We start from the raw sequence: 18,566 nt of genomic DNA, 5'->3' as shown, positions 1-18,566 counted from the left end.
CAAACAGATGAACTAGAGGAAATGACTAGCAGTTTGAGCACCATGTTCTCTAGTACACTAGATATTGTTGCACCAATTAGATTAAAAAAGGTAAGAGAGAAAACTAAAGCACCATGGTACAACAGTGCTACGCATGCAATCAAGAGAGAAACTCGTAACTTAGAGCGTAAATGGAAACAAACTAATTTAGAGGTCTTTAGAATCGCGTGGAAAGACAGTATGTCACGTTATAAAAAGGCTCTAAAAGCAGCAAGAGCTGAGCATCTCCGCAAACTAATAGAAAATAACCAAAATAATCCAAGGTTTTTATTCAACACCGTGGCTAGACTAACAAATAAACAAACATCACCAGAGCAAAATATTCCATTACAATATAGTAGTAATGATTTTATGAATTACTTCAATGAGAAAATAGAAAGCATCCGAAACACAATTTTAAAAATACAATCCTCTATGATGTCTTATGATTCAGCCTCAATTATGGCCCCTCTAGAACAACTACACCGCTTTACAACTATAGGACAGGAAGAGCTAAATAAACTTATCATTGCATCGAAACCAACAACATGTTTATTAGATCCAATACCCACTAAACTACTGAAAGAAGTGTTACCTGTAGTCGAAGAGCCTCTTCTTAATATTATTAACTCGTCTTTATTTTTAGGTCATGTTCCAAAAATATTCAAGCTGGCAGTAATAAAACCTCTCATTAAGAAACCGCAATTAGATCCAAATAACTTAGCAAATTACAGACCCATCTCAAATCTTCCATTTATGTCTAAAATACTAGAAAAAATTGTGTCCGCTCAATTGTGCTCTTTCTTACAAGAAAATGATATCTATGAAAAATTCCAGTCGGGATTCAGACCGCATCATAGCACAGAAACTGCGCTAGTTAAAATTACAAATGATTTACTTTTAGCTTCTGACCAAGGCTGTATCTCAATACTAGTTCTACTCGATCTAAGCGCTGCGTTCGACACTATCGATCATAAAATACTCCTGGATCGACTACAAAACTACACTGGTGTTCAGGGACAGGCATTAAGCTGGTTTAGATCTTACTTATCAGACCGTTACCATTTTGTCTGTCTAAATGGGGAAAAATCAAAGATAACGTCAGTAGACTATGGAGTACCGCAAGGATCGGTGTTAGGCCCTCTGCTATTCTCAATATATATGCTGCCACTTGGTAATATTATAAGAAAACATGGAATTAATTTCCACTGTTATGCTGATGACACTCAATTATATATCTCATCACGACCAGATGAAAACACTAACTTATCTAAATTGACAGAGTGTCTAAATGATATAAAATGCTGGATGACGTGTAATTTCCTGCTATTAAATTCAGATAAAACGGAGGTATTACTTATTGGTCCAAAAAACTACCCACAAAATCCCTTACAATACAACTTTAATTTAGAAGGATGTCCTGTTACTTTATCCACTACAGTAAAAGACCTGGGTGTTATACTAGACCGCAACTTGACTTTCGAAAATCATATTTCATATATTACAAGAACAGCCTTTTTCCACCTTAGAAACATTGCTAAGCTACGCAACATGCTATCTGTTTCTGATGCAGAAAAGTTACTTCATGCATTCATGACCTCGAGACTAGATTACTGTAATGCTTTATTAGCTGGCTGTCCTACATCCTCAATCAACAAGCTACAGTTAGTGCAAAATGCAGCTGCTAGAGTTTTTACTAGATCAAGAAAATATGATCATATAACACCTATTTTATCATCTCTACACTGGTTACCTATTAAGTTACGTATCAATTACAAAGTATTCCTACTGACCTATAAAGCCCTAAATGGTTTAGCTCCTGTGTATTTAACAGACCTTCTATCGCCATACAATCCATCGCGCTCTTTAAGATCACTAAATTCGAGGCTTCTGGTCATTCCTAGGATATCTAAGTCCACTAAAGGAGGGAGGGCGTTCTCGCATTTAGCTCCTAAACTCTGGAATAGCCTTCCTGATATTGTACGAGACTCAGACTCGCTGTCCCAGTTTAAAACTAGATTAAAGACGCATCTCTTTAACCAAGCATTCACTTAATGCTTAACCTTTGATACTGCTGAATCAGTTCGAATGCATTAACATTATGAACATCAGCTATGCTAATTATTTCCCATCTGCCTTTCTGCTGTTATCTCGGGACGCTAGTCCCGAGGTAAATAGCGTTCGTCAGCTCCAGTTTGTATCCAGCCTCTCACGGAGACTTCAGATGCCCCAACGCCTGTGAAGAGACGACTCGACGCCTGTGAAGAGACGACTCAAAGCCGGCGATATGTTATGCCATAAATTAATACTTGATTAACTAACTGTATTTTTCTATGTACATTTCCGAAATGCAATTTCTGTAAAGCTGCTTTGAGACAATGTGTATTGTGAAAAGCGCTATACAAATAAATTTGAATTGAATTGAATTGAAGATACAACTCTCAAGCAGGTTTAAATGCCAATGAATAAAAGTGCTAGGGACAGAAAAGAGTAGCTGGTCAGCAGACCTTAATGACCTCAGAGGAGCGTGCATCTTCAGTAGTTCTGAGATATAAACTGGGGCTTGACCATAGAGAGATTTAAAAACAAACAACAGAATCTTAAAATGTATTCTAAAACAAACCGGTAGCCAATGAAGGGAGGCAAGAACAGGCGTAATGTGATCTCGTTTTCGTGTTCCGGTAAGGACTCGAGCAGCAGCATTTTTAACCATTTGTAATCTGGAGAGGGAGGTCTGGTTAATGCCCACATATAAAGCATTACAATAGTCCAGACGAGTTGTGATAAAAGCATGTATAACCCTCTCAAAATCCGTAAAAGATAAAAATGGCTTCAGTTTGGTAAGCAGTCTAAGTTGAAAGAAACTAGCTCTTACAACGGAATTTATCTGCTTCTCTAGTCGAAAATCACTATCCATCTTAACACCAAGATTAGTTACCATGGACTTGACATAGGGTGCCAGGGGACATAGGTCCAATTGGGAAGCGCTAGTAGAGCTACTGGGTCTAAATAACATGACTTCAGTTTTTCTTTCATTAAAATGTAAAAAGTTTAAAGCCATCCAGGCTTTAATGTCATAAAAACAATCTAACAGTCTTTTTAAGGAATTTTCACCTTTACTTTTTTAGGCAAGTAGATCTGTGAATCGTCTGCATAAAAATGGTAACTGATGTTATGCTTCTTTAAGATGGATCCAAGGGGAAGTAAATAAAGGGAGAAGAGAATCGGCCCCAAAATAGAGCCCTGCGGAACTCCACATGTCAGTGGTGAGCGTCTGTCTCTGGCTCAGCGTCAGCCAACGCACAAACGCAGATTTGAATTTAGCAATCTGAACGGTCTAATCACACCGGTGTGATCGATAGTACGCTTCGAAGGGTTAACTAGCGATCACATGCGGTGCTGATGCTTCTTACGTCCGTTTCGGAGAACCAGAGGGCAAATATTTCAACCGACAGCCGAGGCATTTAAGTGGCACCGAAATCTGCTTTTTGATTCGGTCCGGTTACATACCGGTTCCATATCGGTACCGTTTCGGTACCCAACCCTACTCACGATGGCTGGACTCTCGATTCAACCGTCTCATCTCCAAAAGCACTTGACATTGAAACACCCAGTAAAATAAGTTCATCCACTGAGGATTCTGCGCAGACTTCACAGCTACGCTCTCGCAGCGGCCTGGCAAACACTCCGCCATCATCTTTACTAAACCAAACGTCAAACTCAGAGCTCTACTCACCTGCAGCTAAAGGACTCGGTGGGGCCGATTGCTCCAGGAGGTCCATGTGTTGCAGCAGTGCATTGTGGGAGTTTGCAGTGTCTGAATTGCCCAGAAATGAGGGAAGGTGAGAGGCGCCCAGGAATGGAGAGCTTTCGGGTAAAGCGGTCACGCACAAGCGTTCACTGTCTGGCTGGGTAAACGTCACCTTGTTGAAGAAAAGACTAAATGAAACTCAATATTTTCCTAAGCATCACAGCGCCGAACAAAACAGCCCAGAGCGTGTGTGTGAGTGTGTGTGTGAGTGAGTGAGTGTGTCAAACCGATCGTGATCGATCGTGACCGTTTCTCACACACATATCAGATCAGAACGCCATTCACTGGGAATATTTCTTTACTAATGGTCGAACTACAGTTTTACACTCTAATTAGTATGTGTATGTTCCAGTAAAAATATCTAACCTTTAAAAAAACAATCCACTTGAGAGGCAAATCTGACGACTTCAGAGCATCTGTCCTGAATTAAGTGCATTTTTTAACCCTCTGTAATTAAACTTTTCTAAAAGCACAAACATGATAAGATTTATGCTTAGAGCAAGAAATATTCTGTGAAAATTCTGTTTTTATGTCAAGTAAATGTATCTCATAAGGATGTGAAGAAGAAAGCAGATCACTAGTAGAAAACAAGATAAAAGTAATTGATAATAGAGGGATTTTGTTTGAATACTCACGTTGCTGTTGGCGGGCAGACCCAGGGTGATGTTGGGTAACGAGGGAGACGTGACGAGCGACGGCTGAGCTTGCCTGAGAGACGACTGGAGAACATCACATTCATATATTCATTATAGAGGAACACAAGCACTGTCCTAGAGCACAACACCAGCTTTATCAGGAAGACAGACTAGGAAACAAGCGTGAAATGTAAAGAAAAAGAGGATTTTTAGTGTGTAATAACCATGAGTTCACAAAAACATGTTCTCAGTGTTTTTTAGTCCTGATCCTGAGGAGCACAGCACTTTAATGACATTTTATGTCTCCCTCATTTAACTCTTCGGATATAGATCATCAGCATTAAGAGAGATTTTTGTGATCTGACACACACTCTCCCACACTCTCACACACACACACTCACCTCGGTCGCATTGGTGCCGTTCTCGCTCAGGTTAGTGTGTGAGCTGTTGTTTGGGGAACTGGGTCCTGAAGCAGGAGCGCTGCTAGACGCCGAATCTACAGACCCACAGAAGAGAGAGAGTTAGTGTGTGTGTGTTTGTGTGTGCAGTGTGTGTGATCATGAGCTCGTCTCACACTTCACCTGTGGTCTCCAGAGAGCGCTTCTTCAGCGAGCCAACGGGACTGTCTCTGCATCGCAGTAACGGACTACTCCTGCGCTCACACACTTTCTGCTTCAGACGAGAGCGCAGCTTCAGGTTCGGCTCCGACGCTAAAGACAACACAACTGCTTACACACACACCTTGCTGCACACAACACAACTGCTTACACACACCTTGCTGCACAAACACACTCAGACAGAAACCTGGCTAAAACTCGCTGCACATAACACAACTGCTTACACACACGCCTCGCTTTAGCTTAAATCCTGGTTGAGAATGAATCATACAGTGTGTTGTCAACCAGTCACATCTAAAGATGAGCTAGTAATACTAGAGAGAGAGCCTGTGAGAAGCATCACAGAACAAACATTCCAGGAAATGATTGCAGTAAATACACACATTAGCACATCAGACTCTGATGAAGCGGATGCAGTTATCACAGCATCCATCATGATGAGCTGTTACAGGACATGATGCTCAGACGGCCTGTGAAATACATGAGGCTCTGAACCAACAGATTCTTATTAACAAGCCGTCACTAGATGGGAAAACCGCAGGGAATGAATCCGGTGATTGAGGAGAGCCGCTGATCAGGACGAGATCTGATCAAGTGCAGCTTCAGGAGTTTCCTCTTCAAATCGGCGTATGATGGCAGAAGCTGCTGTCTGTGGCACAACACACACTAACCTCCGTCTACAGCGAGGTCATGTTCCATTACGATAAAAAATTCTGTATTATACATGTTTCAAGGCTTGTAGCTTGGAACCTGTTTCATGGTTTGCGTTCTCGAGCACCAGGCACTGTTGTGTAAGGATGAGCGGCCGGATTGCATTAAGGGTTTTCTGTTAGAACGGTGTCGTGTTAGCGGCCGCTAAGTTAATAACTAATGATCGTTGCGATGGAAGTGAATCAATCAAAAATAACTTTATCTGGACAATAACTTTATTCTAGATCTGCTGTAAAGCCAGAACAATCTCTGTTACTGTAAAGCTGCTTTGAAACATCTATATTGTTAAAAGCGTTGTATAAATGAAGGCGACTTGACTTGACATTAGCACACACACACACACACACACAAACACACACACACACACACACACACGTTCCTGAGGCCAGAGTAAACCGTGGCTGATCTCTAGTGTCACCAGTAAGTGAATAATTATAGGGTAGAAGCAGCGCTTCCTCTGTTCCTCATGTTCATGCCAAGAGTCACTCAAGATTGTCACTAAAACTGCCCTTTTCTGTCTCCTTGCAAAAGAGCGGATGAAAACACGAAATAACATGAGGTAATAGACCTGTGTGATCTCTGAGCCCCAGGCGTCCGCTTCACACACTGAGGAATGAATGTGTTTTACTGCATGAAGTACCTGTTTTGCGCAATGGAAAGTCTTTGGAGTCGTAGACGCTCGTGGCAGGATGACTGAAGGAACTGGAGGTTTGAGGAGGAGAGCTCTGAGTTTTCCTGAACACACACACACACAGAGGAACTGAGACAGGTCACAGTAAAGACCACTGTAAACACACAGTGAGTGATCAAGGCCAGTTGCACCAGCTGTGCGTAAGTTACAACTCAGCCTAGATTTGACGTAAATGGGCACTAAGATACAACTTATGAACTGCATCAATAAGCTCTTCTTTTACCTGACAGATTTAAATTATTTAGACATATACGATAATCCTGACATTTAAACTCGCTTGCATTTTAAAAGAGACAACATTATATGAAGATTACTTTGTTAGCGGCTCATCAACGCGCCCTTCCTACAGCGCCGCTGTGCATCTGTCCATCGGCCCGTTGTGCATGTCACATAAAATCAGTCAATCAATAAATGTTATTTCTTATGTTTTATTTGTATCATTACTTATTTATTCATCCTTATTAATTCGTTTCAAATATAGTTTCTGAATGTTAGTTACATATAAAAACACTTATGTTATTCATGATTAAATGTCGTATTTAATGGAAACGTATTTTTACTGTTAGTTAAGTGAGGCAAAGGAAGTTAGAATGAAGGATAAACTGAAATTCCCAACAATTAAACAACTTCTGCTCACGTATTTGAAGGCTGCTATTGGATCATCGAGGTCAAATGTCATATTATGCGACTACGCATTACTTTACGCAGAGCTTACGACCTATTATACGGTATTATACCGTACGGTAAAACCGTATATTATTATACGGTAATAAGTTGTTTTATTACCCTGTGGCCAGTACAACTATGTACAGCACTTTGGTCAGCGCAAGCTGTTTTAAATGTGCTATAGAAATAAACTTTACTTACTTACTTACTTACTTACTTACTACTAGCTACGTTCTGCCTTGCGAACAAATGGTGCAATGGAATAAAGTACATTTAGTTAGTTACAAACTAGCTAGTAGTTACTAAGCCTCTAGTGTGGACTTTACGTTCCAGATTAAGAAAGAACCTACGAACGGCTGGTGCAACCCTACCCAGGATCCTGACCGGTTCGCTGAGCAGGATTAGCCTCTGCTAGTGAAGACTGTGGATCTGATCTAGTTATCAGCGCTCGTCTGTCAGGCCTGGTTAATGCTTTGTCTCTGTTTGATGCGTTTTGATTAGTTTGAGCCTGAATAACTAACAGTTTGAGCATCAATAACAACACCAGATATCCTCTGATCAGAAGTTGTGTGTGTGTGTGTGTGTGTGTGTGTGTGTGTGTGTGTGTGTGTGTGTGTGTGTGTGTGTGTGTGTGTGTGTGTGTGTGTGTGTGTGTGTGTGTGTGTGTGTTTCTCAGGCGTACCAGTAGTGAGTGTTGCTGGAGATGCAGTGGTTGAGACTCCGCTGAGCAAGCGCTTTCTTTTTATTGAGAACAAACTCCTGCAGGCGCATCTTCACCTCAGTGCTGGCCACCGCACCTGTCCACAGCAAACACAGATTACGAAAGCCTGATCACTGTTTAGTTTAGATTTCAGTGTAATTGATGTCTGTTACTGGCATCAAATGGCTTCTGTTAATCCGAGGTCCTCCAGCGAGATGAACTCACTCTCCTGCCCGCGCTCCTTGTTCTTCAGTAGCTGCAGCTTCTGCTCGCGCTGATGTTTCTCCAGCTCCTGCTCCAGCCGGTGATGCTCCATCTTCCTCTGGTGCTCCAGCAGCTCCTGCTGATGCTTCAGGGCCAGGAGATCCTGCTGATGCTGAGGAGACACACACACAGGACAACATCTGTCAGGTAACCGTGAATCATCTCCATTATTACTCCAGACTTAACCTGTGGTACTGACTCAAATGACTGTGCCAAAGTTACACACAATGATTGGCTACAGTGATCGATGCACGGAAGTGTTTAAAAGTTTTTTAAAAAACGGGAGCAGGAGTGTTTGAAAGCACAAGCGGACCAGTCCTGCTCTCGCGTGTGTATCTGTGTAAGCGTGAACCATTGATGTATATTTGATGTTTTTGAAGCACTGATCAGAGGCGTTTACGATTCCCCTCAACAGCACTCAAAGCGTCACATTTTTAAAATTTCAGTACCAACTTGGTACCAAAGTCAGTACTTTTTGACAACTCTACAGCAGATTATAATTACATTAAACCATCGGACTTTACGTGAATCAAGATCTGATCACATGAACATCAGCTGATAATCATCCCTACAATGCATGCAGGACTGTTGAGTTTGAAGTTTTTTTCCATTGCTCCCTCATCTCTTCCTGCACGGATTCGCAATCCACACCAACATCTGTCTCAACATCTGTCTCAATAGCAGCAAATCCCAGCTATGGGTCACCAACCCTTTTCCCAACTCATCAAGTCAACAGAATCTGTGTGTCCACAGCATTCAGCACAAGATTCAATTAATTTAACTGGACATTGGCCACATTTCCTTTTCTTCTAGGGTGTTTTGTGGACAACCTCCGTCACCTGTGCAACAAACCTGTAGAAACGGATATCATATGACAATATATCTTCATCACATGAAGAGCTCTTAACGCCAGTGACTTCTGATCTGGAGGATCAGTGCTGATCGTCCATAAACTCAACAGACATTCACACACTTCTGAGCTTTAAAGGGATAGTTCACCCAAAACCTCTATCCATCATAAAAGCGGATCTATCCATCATAAAAGTGCATCTTTCCATCATAAAAGCGCATCTATCCATCATAAAAGTGCATCTGTCTCTGATTAAAGTGCTCGAAGCGGCTCTCCGGGGGTTAATAAAGGCCTTCTGAAGCTTGGAAGTGATGTGTTTGTGTAAGAAAAATATCCATATTTAAAACTTTATCGACTTAAATTACTAACTTCCGGCAGACGGCCGTACACAAGTCGACTTACGCCACAAGAGTAACCCGTGACGATGTATGAGTAGATGTAGGAGTAGCGCAAGCCCTGCGCCTCTCGCTGTTCAAACTAACAGGGTCAATAGTTACTCTTTCACCGTAAATCGATGCGTCTGCCGGAAGCTAGTTATTTTAGTCGATAAAGTTTTAAATATGGATATTTTTCTTACACAAAATTGTGCATACACTCACACAAACTCACACTCACTCACACACGCACACACATACCTGCATGTGCTCCTGTAGCTGAGCCTCGTGTTGGCGAGAGAGCTGGTCGTGCTGCCGCTGGAACTCTGTGATCAGGAGCTGTCGTTGGACCTGCTGCTTGTGTTTGAGCCCCAGAAGCTCCTGCTGAAGCTGCTCACGACGACCCGAGTCCAGCGCCGGTTCCGGTTCCACACGCAGATCCATCGGGATAGCAGCCGGAGGAACCCGCACTGGCAGAGCAGAACTCAGCTCCACTGCAGAGAACAAGACAAACACAGTGAGGAGATGAGCGCTGGATTACAGTGAGACACGCCACCAGTGGGAACTAGAGCTCGTACCTCGACCCGCAGAACACACACACACACACACACACACAGTGACAAGACCAACGCAGGATCACAGGCAGATACGAGAGACACACGATCAGTGGAAACTCCGTCTAGAGTTCGCACCTCGACCCGCAGAACAAACACACACACACACACATACATACACACACAGTGTGATCTCTGGCTGTAACAGTGTGTGTTATTTTTCAAGCTCAGATGCTCTTGGGAAATTAACAGTGTGGCACTTTTCAATATTTTGCTTTCATGTTCAAATAACTGCAGTGTAGAGGCTACAACATCAGAGCCATGATACACAACCCCATCAAACACACACTAACACACACCCCCAACAACACAACGACACGAGTGACATGTTCATGTGTCCGACTGTCATGATGATGTCAAGTTCACTGGTGTGAGTGTTGATAAGCAGAATGACAGAACACTGGTCTCACACACACAAACACGAGCACACACACACACACACACACACACACACACACAAACCATCGTCACGCCTCCCTCTAAACCAGTGTTTCTCAACTCCAGTCCTCGCAACTCTTTCTGGCAGGTGAGAAACACTGACCTAAACGTCACTACAGATCAGCAGCGTTGAAACCTCAAATATGAAGTGCAATTAAAATAGCAAAACCCGCATGAAAACAAACACAAACAAACACACATCATGACATGGGAAGAATAAAGAGCAGCGGCTCCTGTCAGAATGAAACTCACCAGCACCAGCCCGTCTCTCTCTCTCTCTCTCTCTCTCTCTCTCTCTCTAACTCACACACTGATCTGCATCTCTCTCTAACTCACACACTGATCTACGTCTCTATCTAACTCACACACTGATCTGCATCTCTCTCTAACTCACACACTGATCTGCGTCTCTATCTAACTCACACACTGATCTGCAGCACTCCACGGTCTGATGACATCACAGGGCTGTCCCAGAGCAAACATGACACACTCTGCTCTCATATGGAGACGGTTGACACACACACACACACACACACACACACACACACACACACACACACACACACACACACACACACACACACACACACACACACAATGTCAAGATGCTAATGACTTAACCCTAACTCCCCTCCACTTTTGTGTTTAAATGTTAAACCAACAGACATGTAATCTGAAATGTAAGAGTTTGGTTGTAATGCCACATTCACAGAACCCACATTACAACCAAGAGCTATTGCTTATCAACCAACAGAAATCAGAGACTAAAGGCAGACTTTACAGACGAGCACAGAAAGAAATCTCACTAAGAATCTTTAGCTCATTTCAGATATCATTGTGATAAAAGACCCTAACCATAACCCATCTCCCTGCTACTATGGCTGAAATTAAACACCTCTCCTTACGTGATTGAGTAAACACTGATACTAGCATGTTGAGTTCTAGTTGCGTAAGCGCATTCCTGCATTCAGTAATTCACTAACGGGTTTTGGAGCTGGTAGACAAACTTGCTGCCAAGAGCAGAGAGTCCAGACAGCTTTGATGAGCTCTCAAACGCTACGATCACATCAAGCCTCTGACCGACCACAGCAACTTCACTCACACAAGATAAAACAAATCAGACATTTCAGACAGACGGCCATCAGCGTTGACTCAGTGATCTTCAGTGAGACGCACTACACAGCCAATGCTTCATCATCTCATGGCTTATTTTCAGCTTTGAGTCAGGACAACTAGATGAGTGACATGTATGTCACATCCAATTCAAGACCATTTCACAGATTCTCAGAGATCAAATTATCAGCAGCGTATGTTGCATCTTATGAGTTACATAATGATGTACTTCGTGGGACAAAACTGATCTGAAATGATGATTGCCCTGACGCTCAAACAGACATTTGGGCATTTAGACCTTTTGGCTTTCCAGGACTTTGATGGTCATGTTGCGAAACAATCCCTCGCATCATCAAATGTGCTCAAAGTATGTTTGTCAACCTAATGGCACAACACTGATGCCTCAGCCTTGTCTCATATTCCTGGCCTATTTTAGTCCTACAAAGCAGCAGCGCGGTAGTTTTGATGTTTGTGTTCCTGATGGTCTGGTCTCTGCTCGTTAGAGCTAGTTGATGTTGTGTGAAATGCCTGATGTGGTTTGTGTCAGTAGATCTGTGAAGACGAGGGATCTAAACAAGTGTCTGGACTGTTGAGCGAGTCACAACATTAATGAGCTATTAGAACCAACGTTTAAAAACACACAATCATTTCTGCAGGTCAAGGTAAAGAGAAAGAGAGACATGTTCTACAGATTGTGTTGTTTTGTGTAACCTTTTCAACCTTCAGTTTGGAGAGTAAAGTCAGCAACTTGGCATCCTCATTTAACAGTCTTTCTTTGTCCTTTTCATGCTGTAATTGTTCAGCCAGCACTCAAACCTTTGCTTTCCCTGCATTGTACTCACGCTGTGATTTGTCAATCTCACACTTATGTTGATGCTGTAGAATTTGTTTGACCAAAATCACAGAGAAGCCATCTCTGTTGGTGTTTGTCCTTAAGCGTTGCATCTTTCCATAAGCCCTTTTAATGTTCGGCAAGGCCCATAGTCCACTCTCTGAGTGCCTGATGCTGAACTTCTGGCATATTTCATCATGGCACTTCCTCAGTCTCAGCTTTTTGCCCAAATATGCATTCAGACTATCCATCATCATCCATGATCAATGGTAACATTTGGAACAGAAACTTTCCATGTCTTTCTGTTGTTGGCCTCAGTGCAGGGCCATAACCATTGTTTCATGCAGACTCAGCCATGGCAAGTACAGGAGAAGTGCCCTCACAGGTGTGGAAACAAAACAAAAGGTGTAAGAGCAGTTAAAGGTGCTTATTCTGATTTAAATCCTCAGCAGTCTTTTAAACTGACCATTTCAGTTACACAGAATCATTAGTTTTCTAACTCAGCTTAGTTTTCAATACAATTTTTTAGCATTTTTATTTAGCATTTTCTTATTACAACACAACATACAAAGACAAAGAACAAGGGGCACTCTGTATTATATAATAGCAAAATAAAGTATTAAAATTGTTCCGCTTCTTTATATGCAAACCATTTTGCCCAGCGCTGTTATATATGTGTCCTTGATACGTAAAAAGTATGTCATCTTCTCCATTGAGTGTATCTCTTCCACTATTTCTTTCCATTGTTCAGTCCGAGGTGGGTCAATCTTTAGCCAAGACCGAGGGATAGCCTTTTTACATGCAATCGTGTAAATTGTCCTTCTGGCACCCCAAAGACACGTATGTTATTTCTTCTGGATCGTGATTCTAAGACAAGCACTTTGATCTGAAGTTTCCTCTGCTGTTCGAGGCTGGTGCACAGCGCCTCAGTTGCCTCCTCTGCCCAGCCCTCCACCTGGTTCACGCGGGCCTCCACTTCGTCAATCCGCTGTGATAGGCCTTGTACGTTGGTTGCAATATTGTCCAATTTAACCGTTGATTTCTTGTCCCAGTTGGCCAATATCCTGTTTGAGCTTTGCATTGTCTCCTTTTAGATCAGATTTTAAGTCCTCAATTGCCTTAAGTACCCCAGCAGTGTCCATGTTTGTCCCAGGGCTCCCCGTTCCTGCGCCCGCCATGGTGTTGCTAGCTTGGTCCGGTTGGGTGTTAGCTTTTGTGGCTGAGGCACTTTTATCCTGAGCTTTGGGCATTTTAGCGATCTTTTGTGGCCTAGTGTGCTTCTTCTCCCTCTCATATATTATTTTGTTAAAATTAACAAACAGAATAGCGAGTTCAAACGGGATTTTCGAGGTTAACCCTCTGGGGGCCGGCAAACGCGACGGCGCGTTTTGCTCGATTTTTTTCACACAGCAGCAAATACATGAGGCATGAACCATACATGAGGCATGAGCAATATATCTTTATAATAGTTTAAGTTTGTACTTTTAAATTATCTAACTCAAAACTAAAATAAATATTCTCTGTTTATGTAATCTATATAAAAAGAGAGATATGTCCGCCGTTCTCATTATCGTTCTCGCAGCTCATTAATCTGCTAACGTGACACTCCCACAGTGAGCACGCGCTATTCAAACGCAAATGATCTGAGGCAACACATGCAAACGTGTAAACGCCCACATGAACTCGATAACACACCAAGTTTAATCATCAGATTAATGTACTAGGTCGTCTTGCGAGGCAGTGAGGAATAATCCTGGGACGTTTACCTCAGAACATGTGCTGGTTTATTTTCATTTCGAGGAACAACGGATCTAGCCGAGAATTGTGAATAGTACGTCTTTTATTCTTGTGCTTTGTTCTAATCGCGATATGGAATAGTGTCTGTAAACGCAAAAAGTTTAAATTTGAACGACATTTCTGTGTGTGAATGAATTAACGGCACAGATGGGCGCTGTTGTTTACTGTTAAGATGAAATATGAAAGACAACATTTCATAGTTTTGGATAGATTATAAAGTTTTTATTCTAAAATATCAAATAAGCTTTTGTTAGCCAGTTTCTGCTCATATGTTAAATATATAGTATGTTTTGTCAAAAATAAACTCATCAACTAAGATGTTACTATAGTGTTTGTTCCAAAGTAAGCTATATCAAACTAATGAATCCTTAACTTTAAAATATGTATGATAAAATGTATTGGCCTACTTTAAAAAAAGAATACTTTATAAGAAATTTATGGAAAAAGACAATTTTCTTTTCAAGATGTTTCCAACTCTAACTTTGAACAAATTCTGTATAATGGCCCATATAGTGTATTTGAATTTGTTTCCAGGTATGACTATGTACTAAAAATGTTTTAGTACATAGTCACGTTTGGGGTCGGTACGATTTTTTTATGTTTTTTAAATAAGTCACTTATGCTCACCAATGCTGTATTTATTTCATTAAAAATACAACAAAAAACAGTACTATTTTGAAATATTATTACAATTTAAAATAACAGTTTTCAATTATAATATATTTTAAAATATAATTTATTCCTGTGATCAAAGCTGAATTTTCAGCATCATTACTCCAGTCTTCAGTGTCACATGATCCTTCAAAAATCATTCTAATATGATGATTTGATGCTCAAGAAACATTTCTCATTATTATCCATGTTGAAAACAGTTATTTACATTTTTATTTCAGGATTCTTTGATGAATAGAGAGTTCAAAAGAACAGCATTTATCTGAAATATAATCTATTGTAACATTAAACACTACCGTTCAAAAGTTTGGGGTCAGTAAGAATTTTTATTTTATTTTTTGGGGAAAAAAAAGGGGAATTAATTTTATTAATTATTATTCATCAAAGAGGAATTAAATTGATCAAAAGTGACAGTAAAGACATTTATAATGTTACAAAAGATTCTATTTCAAATAAATGCTGTTGTTTTTAATCTTTCTGTTCATCAAAGAATCCTAAAAAAATGGTACACAACTGTTTTCAACATTGATAATAATGAGAGATGTCTTTTGAGCATCAAATCATCATTAGAATGATTTCTGAAGGATAATGTGATACTGAAGACTGGAGTAATGATGCTGAAAATTCAGCTTTGATCACAGGAATAAATTACACTTTACTATATATTCACATAGAAAATAGCTGTTTTACATTGAAATAATATTTCACAATATTACTGGGTTTGTTTTGTATTTTTAATCAAATAAATGCAGCCTTGGTGAGCAGAAGAGACTTCTTTTAAAAACATAAAAAATCTTACCGACCCCAAACTTTAGAACAGCAGTGTATATTCTATATTAGAATTTAGAATTGGTTCAAAGTTAGAGTTGGAAACATCTTTAAAAAATGTTTCTTCTTTTGAAAGCATTCTTTCCCAGTGACACGCCTGTGTGAAAGGCTCATTACACAGCTCATTATGCGGCTCATTATGCAGGTCTTTGTCTTCTCAGGTGTGAATCAGAGCATTATTCATGATTCCTCCACGCCCAATTACGCCCACCCGCATATTGCCTTTCCAAACAAAAAGTGTCTTACAAAATTTAAATCAATGTATTGTTTTATGTCAATGATTAGGCAGGATGATTTTCAGATCATTTTGAAGCAAAAACTCTAGGCGACAACATCCATTAGTCAAAAGTATTGTGGACACATATTTAGTATGTGTTTTGTGGCCTTATTTCAAAAACTTTAAGTTTTAGTTTTTTCAATAACCATGCATAAACAATATTCTCTCAAAAATACAAACATGTACATACATGTGTCATGATCCTGGTTCTCTTCTCATGTTTTATTGGTCTCTGTCTCCCTCTTCTGGTCATTCTCTGTATCTGTTCCCTCTTGTTCACTCTCACTCTTCATTTACCTCTTATCTCCCCCAGCTGAATCTCATCCTCTCATTATCACACCTGTTCTCTATCCTCTATCATTAGCTACTCTCTATTTCTAGTCTCTCGTGTTTCACTCTAGTTTGTCGGATTATTGTTGACCGTCACGTTCGTTACCGCTGTTGAACTGTTGTTATCTGTTTTGTCCCGTCTAGTCCAGTTGTCTGTTATCCACCTGCAACTTTACCAGATCAGTGGTTACCTGTGTTGAGTCCTGAAGAGGTGTGAGGGATCTACGCTTCTCCAGCTCTACTCTGCTCACCCTTCACCAGTCCATGAGACCTGCTGCGCGCGCTCCTCTGTTCCTTCAGGAATATTTTGAGACTATTTCTGTTGATCGGCCGTTGCGGCTCTGCCTTGTTTCCATTAAAGACTGTTAACCTGCTTTTCGTCTCCTGAAGTTTCCTCACGCAGCAGTCCTCGTGACAGAATAATCTGACCAACATGAATCCAGCTGATGAGCAACCCACTCAGAATGTGCTTGAGATCCAGGGAGCCATGCTGGGGAGACACGAAGAGGAACTCGCCGCCGCTCGTCAGGCTGTTGAGACGCTGGCTTCCCAGATGTCTGACTTGTCTGGGCAGTTTCATCTTCTTCGAACGCACCCTGTGCGGTCCTCTGATTCCTCCGCTTCCGAGCCACGTGTGAATAATCCCCCCTGCTATGCGGGTGAGCCTACCAAGTGCATGTCTTTTCTAACCCAATGTGAAGTTGTGTTTCCGCTTCAGCCACACACTTATTCGGGACAACGGACTCGCATAGCCTACATCATCTCACTTCTCAAGGGACGGGCTCGTGAGTGGGGAACAGCGGTCTGGAATTCCGATGCCATCTGCCTCAACAGCTATTCCCTTTTTAAGGACGAGATGTTACGAGTGTTCGACCGTTCAGTGCGGGGATCGGAGGCCTCTCGTCAGTTGTCCTCTCTGCGCCAGGGAAGACGCTCTGTCGCCGACTTCTCAGTGGAATTCCGCACGCTCTCTACCTCTTGTGGCTGGAACGAGCCCGCGTTGGTAGCGCGCTTTGTCGAAGGATTAAACGCAGAGATCAGGGATGAGGTTCTGGCTCGTGAAATACCATCTTCCCTCAACCCCCTCATTGAGTTGGCTCTACGTGTGGAGGAACGTTTTGAGTTGCGTCGACGAGCACGTCCAGCGGTCCCGCCTTCTCTCTCTTCATCTATCTGCTCCTTTTCTACTGCACCTGCGGCAGACCAGGAACCCATGCAGCTGAGTGGTGTCCGGATCTCTGCTTCAGAACGCCAGCGAATTATAAACCGTCTGTGTCTTTATTGCGGCTCTAACAACCATTTTGCCACTTCCTGTCCTTTAAAAGACAAAGCTCCCCAGTAAAGCGAGGGTTACTGGTGAGCGCATCTTCTCTAAGCCCTCCGCCGCCTTCACGGACTATTTTTTCTGTTCATCTCCGCTGGTCCGACTCTTCTATTGACTGTCAGGCTCTTATTGACTCTGGTTCAGAGGGAAATTTTGTGAATGAGTCCTGGGCTCTTAAGCATGGCGTTCCTTTTATTGATCTTCAGGATCCCACCACTATTTTCACCTTGGATAGACGGGTTCTCGCCAGGGTGCACCGCTCTACTGCCCCCTTGAGTCTCACCGTGTCCGGTAACCACCGCGAGACCATTTCTTTTCTGGTGTTTCATTCCCCTGATATACCTGTGGTGCTAGGTCATCCGTGGCTGGTAGAACATAACCCTCAGATTAACTGGTCCAAGAACACTATCTTGTCATGGAATCTCTCGTGTCATGCTAAGTGTTTGGTGTCTGCTGTGTTTCCTGTGTCTTCTGTCTCTGTTTTTCAGGAGGAGCCAGGTGATTTGTCAGGAGTTCCCGATGAGTATCACGATTTGCGAGCGGTTTTCAGTCGATCCCGGGCGGCATCCCTTCCTCCTCATCGCCCGTATGACTGCAGCATTGAGCTTCTTTCTGGAACCACTCCTCCCCGGGGAAGGCTTTATTCTCTATCCGTCCCGGAGCGTCAGGCTTTAGAGAAGTATCTCTCTGAATCCTTAGACGCTGGTACCATAGTTCCCTCTTCCTCTCCGGCCGGTGCAGGTTTCTTTTTGTGAAGAAGAAGGACGGCTCGTTACGTCCCTGCATCGATTACAGAGGCTTGAATGACATAACTGTCAAGAACCGCTACCCCTTGCCACTTATGTCATCAGCTTTTGAAATCTTGCAGGGAGCTAACTTTTTCACAAAACTGGATCTTTGCAACGCGCATCACTTAGTCCGCATCAAGGAGTGTGATGAATGGAAGACCGCATTAATACTCCGCTGGGCCACTTTGAATACCGGGTTTTACCGTTCGGCCTGGT

General features: G+C 42.1%; 1 protein-coding gene across 3 annotated transcripts in view; it reads right to left on the bottom strand.

Annotated features, from left to right (window-relative positions):
* The window catches only part of LOC143740043 (histone deacetylase 4-like), a 67,452-nt gene that overhangs the window by 23,206 nt on the left and 25,680 nt on the right, over nt 1-18,566 (bottom strand). For all 3 annotated transcript variants that reach the window (XR_013204715.1, XM_077232093.1, XM_077232094.1), the window contains 8 exons: nt 9,599-9,831; nt 8,075-8,225; nt 7,832-7,946; nt 6,433-6,527; nt 5,046-5,174; nt 4,866-4,960; nt 4,465-4,548; nt 3,755-3,941 (listed from right to left, as the gene is read on the bottom strand). Coding sequence is in view for 2 of the 3 variants with exons in the window: in XM_077232093.1 (XP_077088208.1) it covers nt 3,755-3,941; nt 4,465-4,548; nt 4,866-4,960; nt 5,046-5,174; nt 6,433-6,527; nt 7,832-7,946; nt 8,075-8,225; nt 9,599-9,831 (1,089 nt within the window). In the remaining variant the exon portion in view is untranslated. The remainder of the gene's footprint in view (nt 1-3,754; nt 3,942-4,464; nt 4,549-4,865; nt 4,961-5,045; nt 5,175-6,432; nt 6,528-7,831; nt 7,947-8,074; nt 8,226-9,598; nt 9,832-18,566) is intronic.

This window comes from Siphateles boraxobius, unplaced genomic scaffold (genome assembly GCF_051911475.1).
Source record: "Siphateles boraxobius isolate OS27281-9 unplaced genomic scaffold, OSU_SipBor_1 163, whole genome shotgun sequence".
Lineage (NCBI taxonomy): Eukaryota > Metazoa > Chordata > Actinopteri > Cypriniformes > Leuciscidae > Siphateles > Siphateles boraxobius.
The sequence above is the reverse complement of the archived record's forward strand: the minus strand, read 5'-3'. Positions and strand labels throughout refer to the sequence as shown.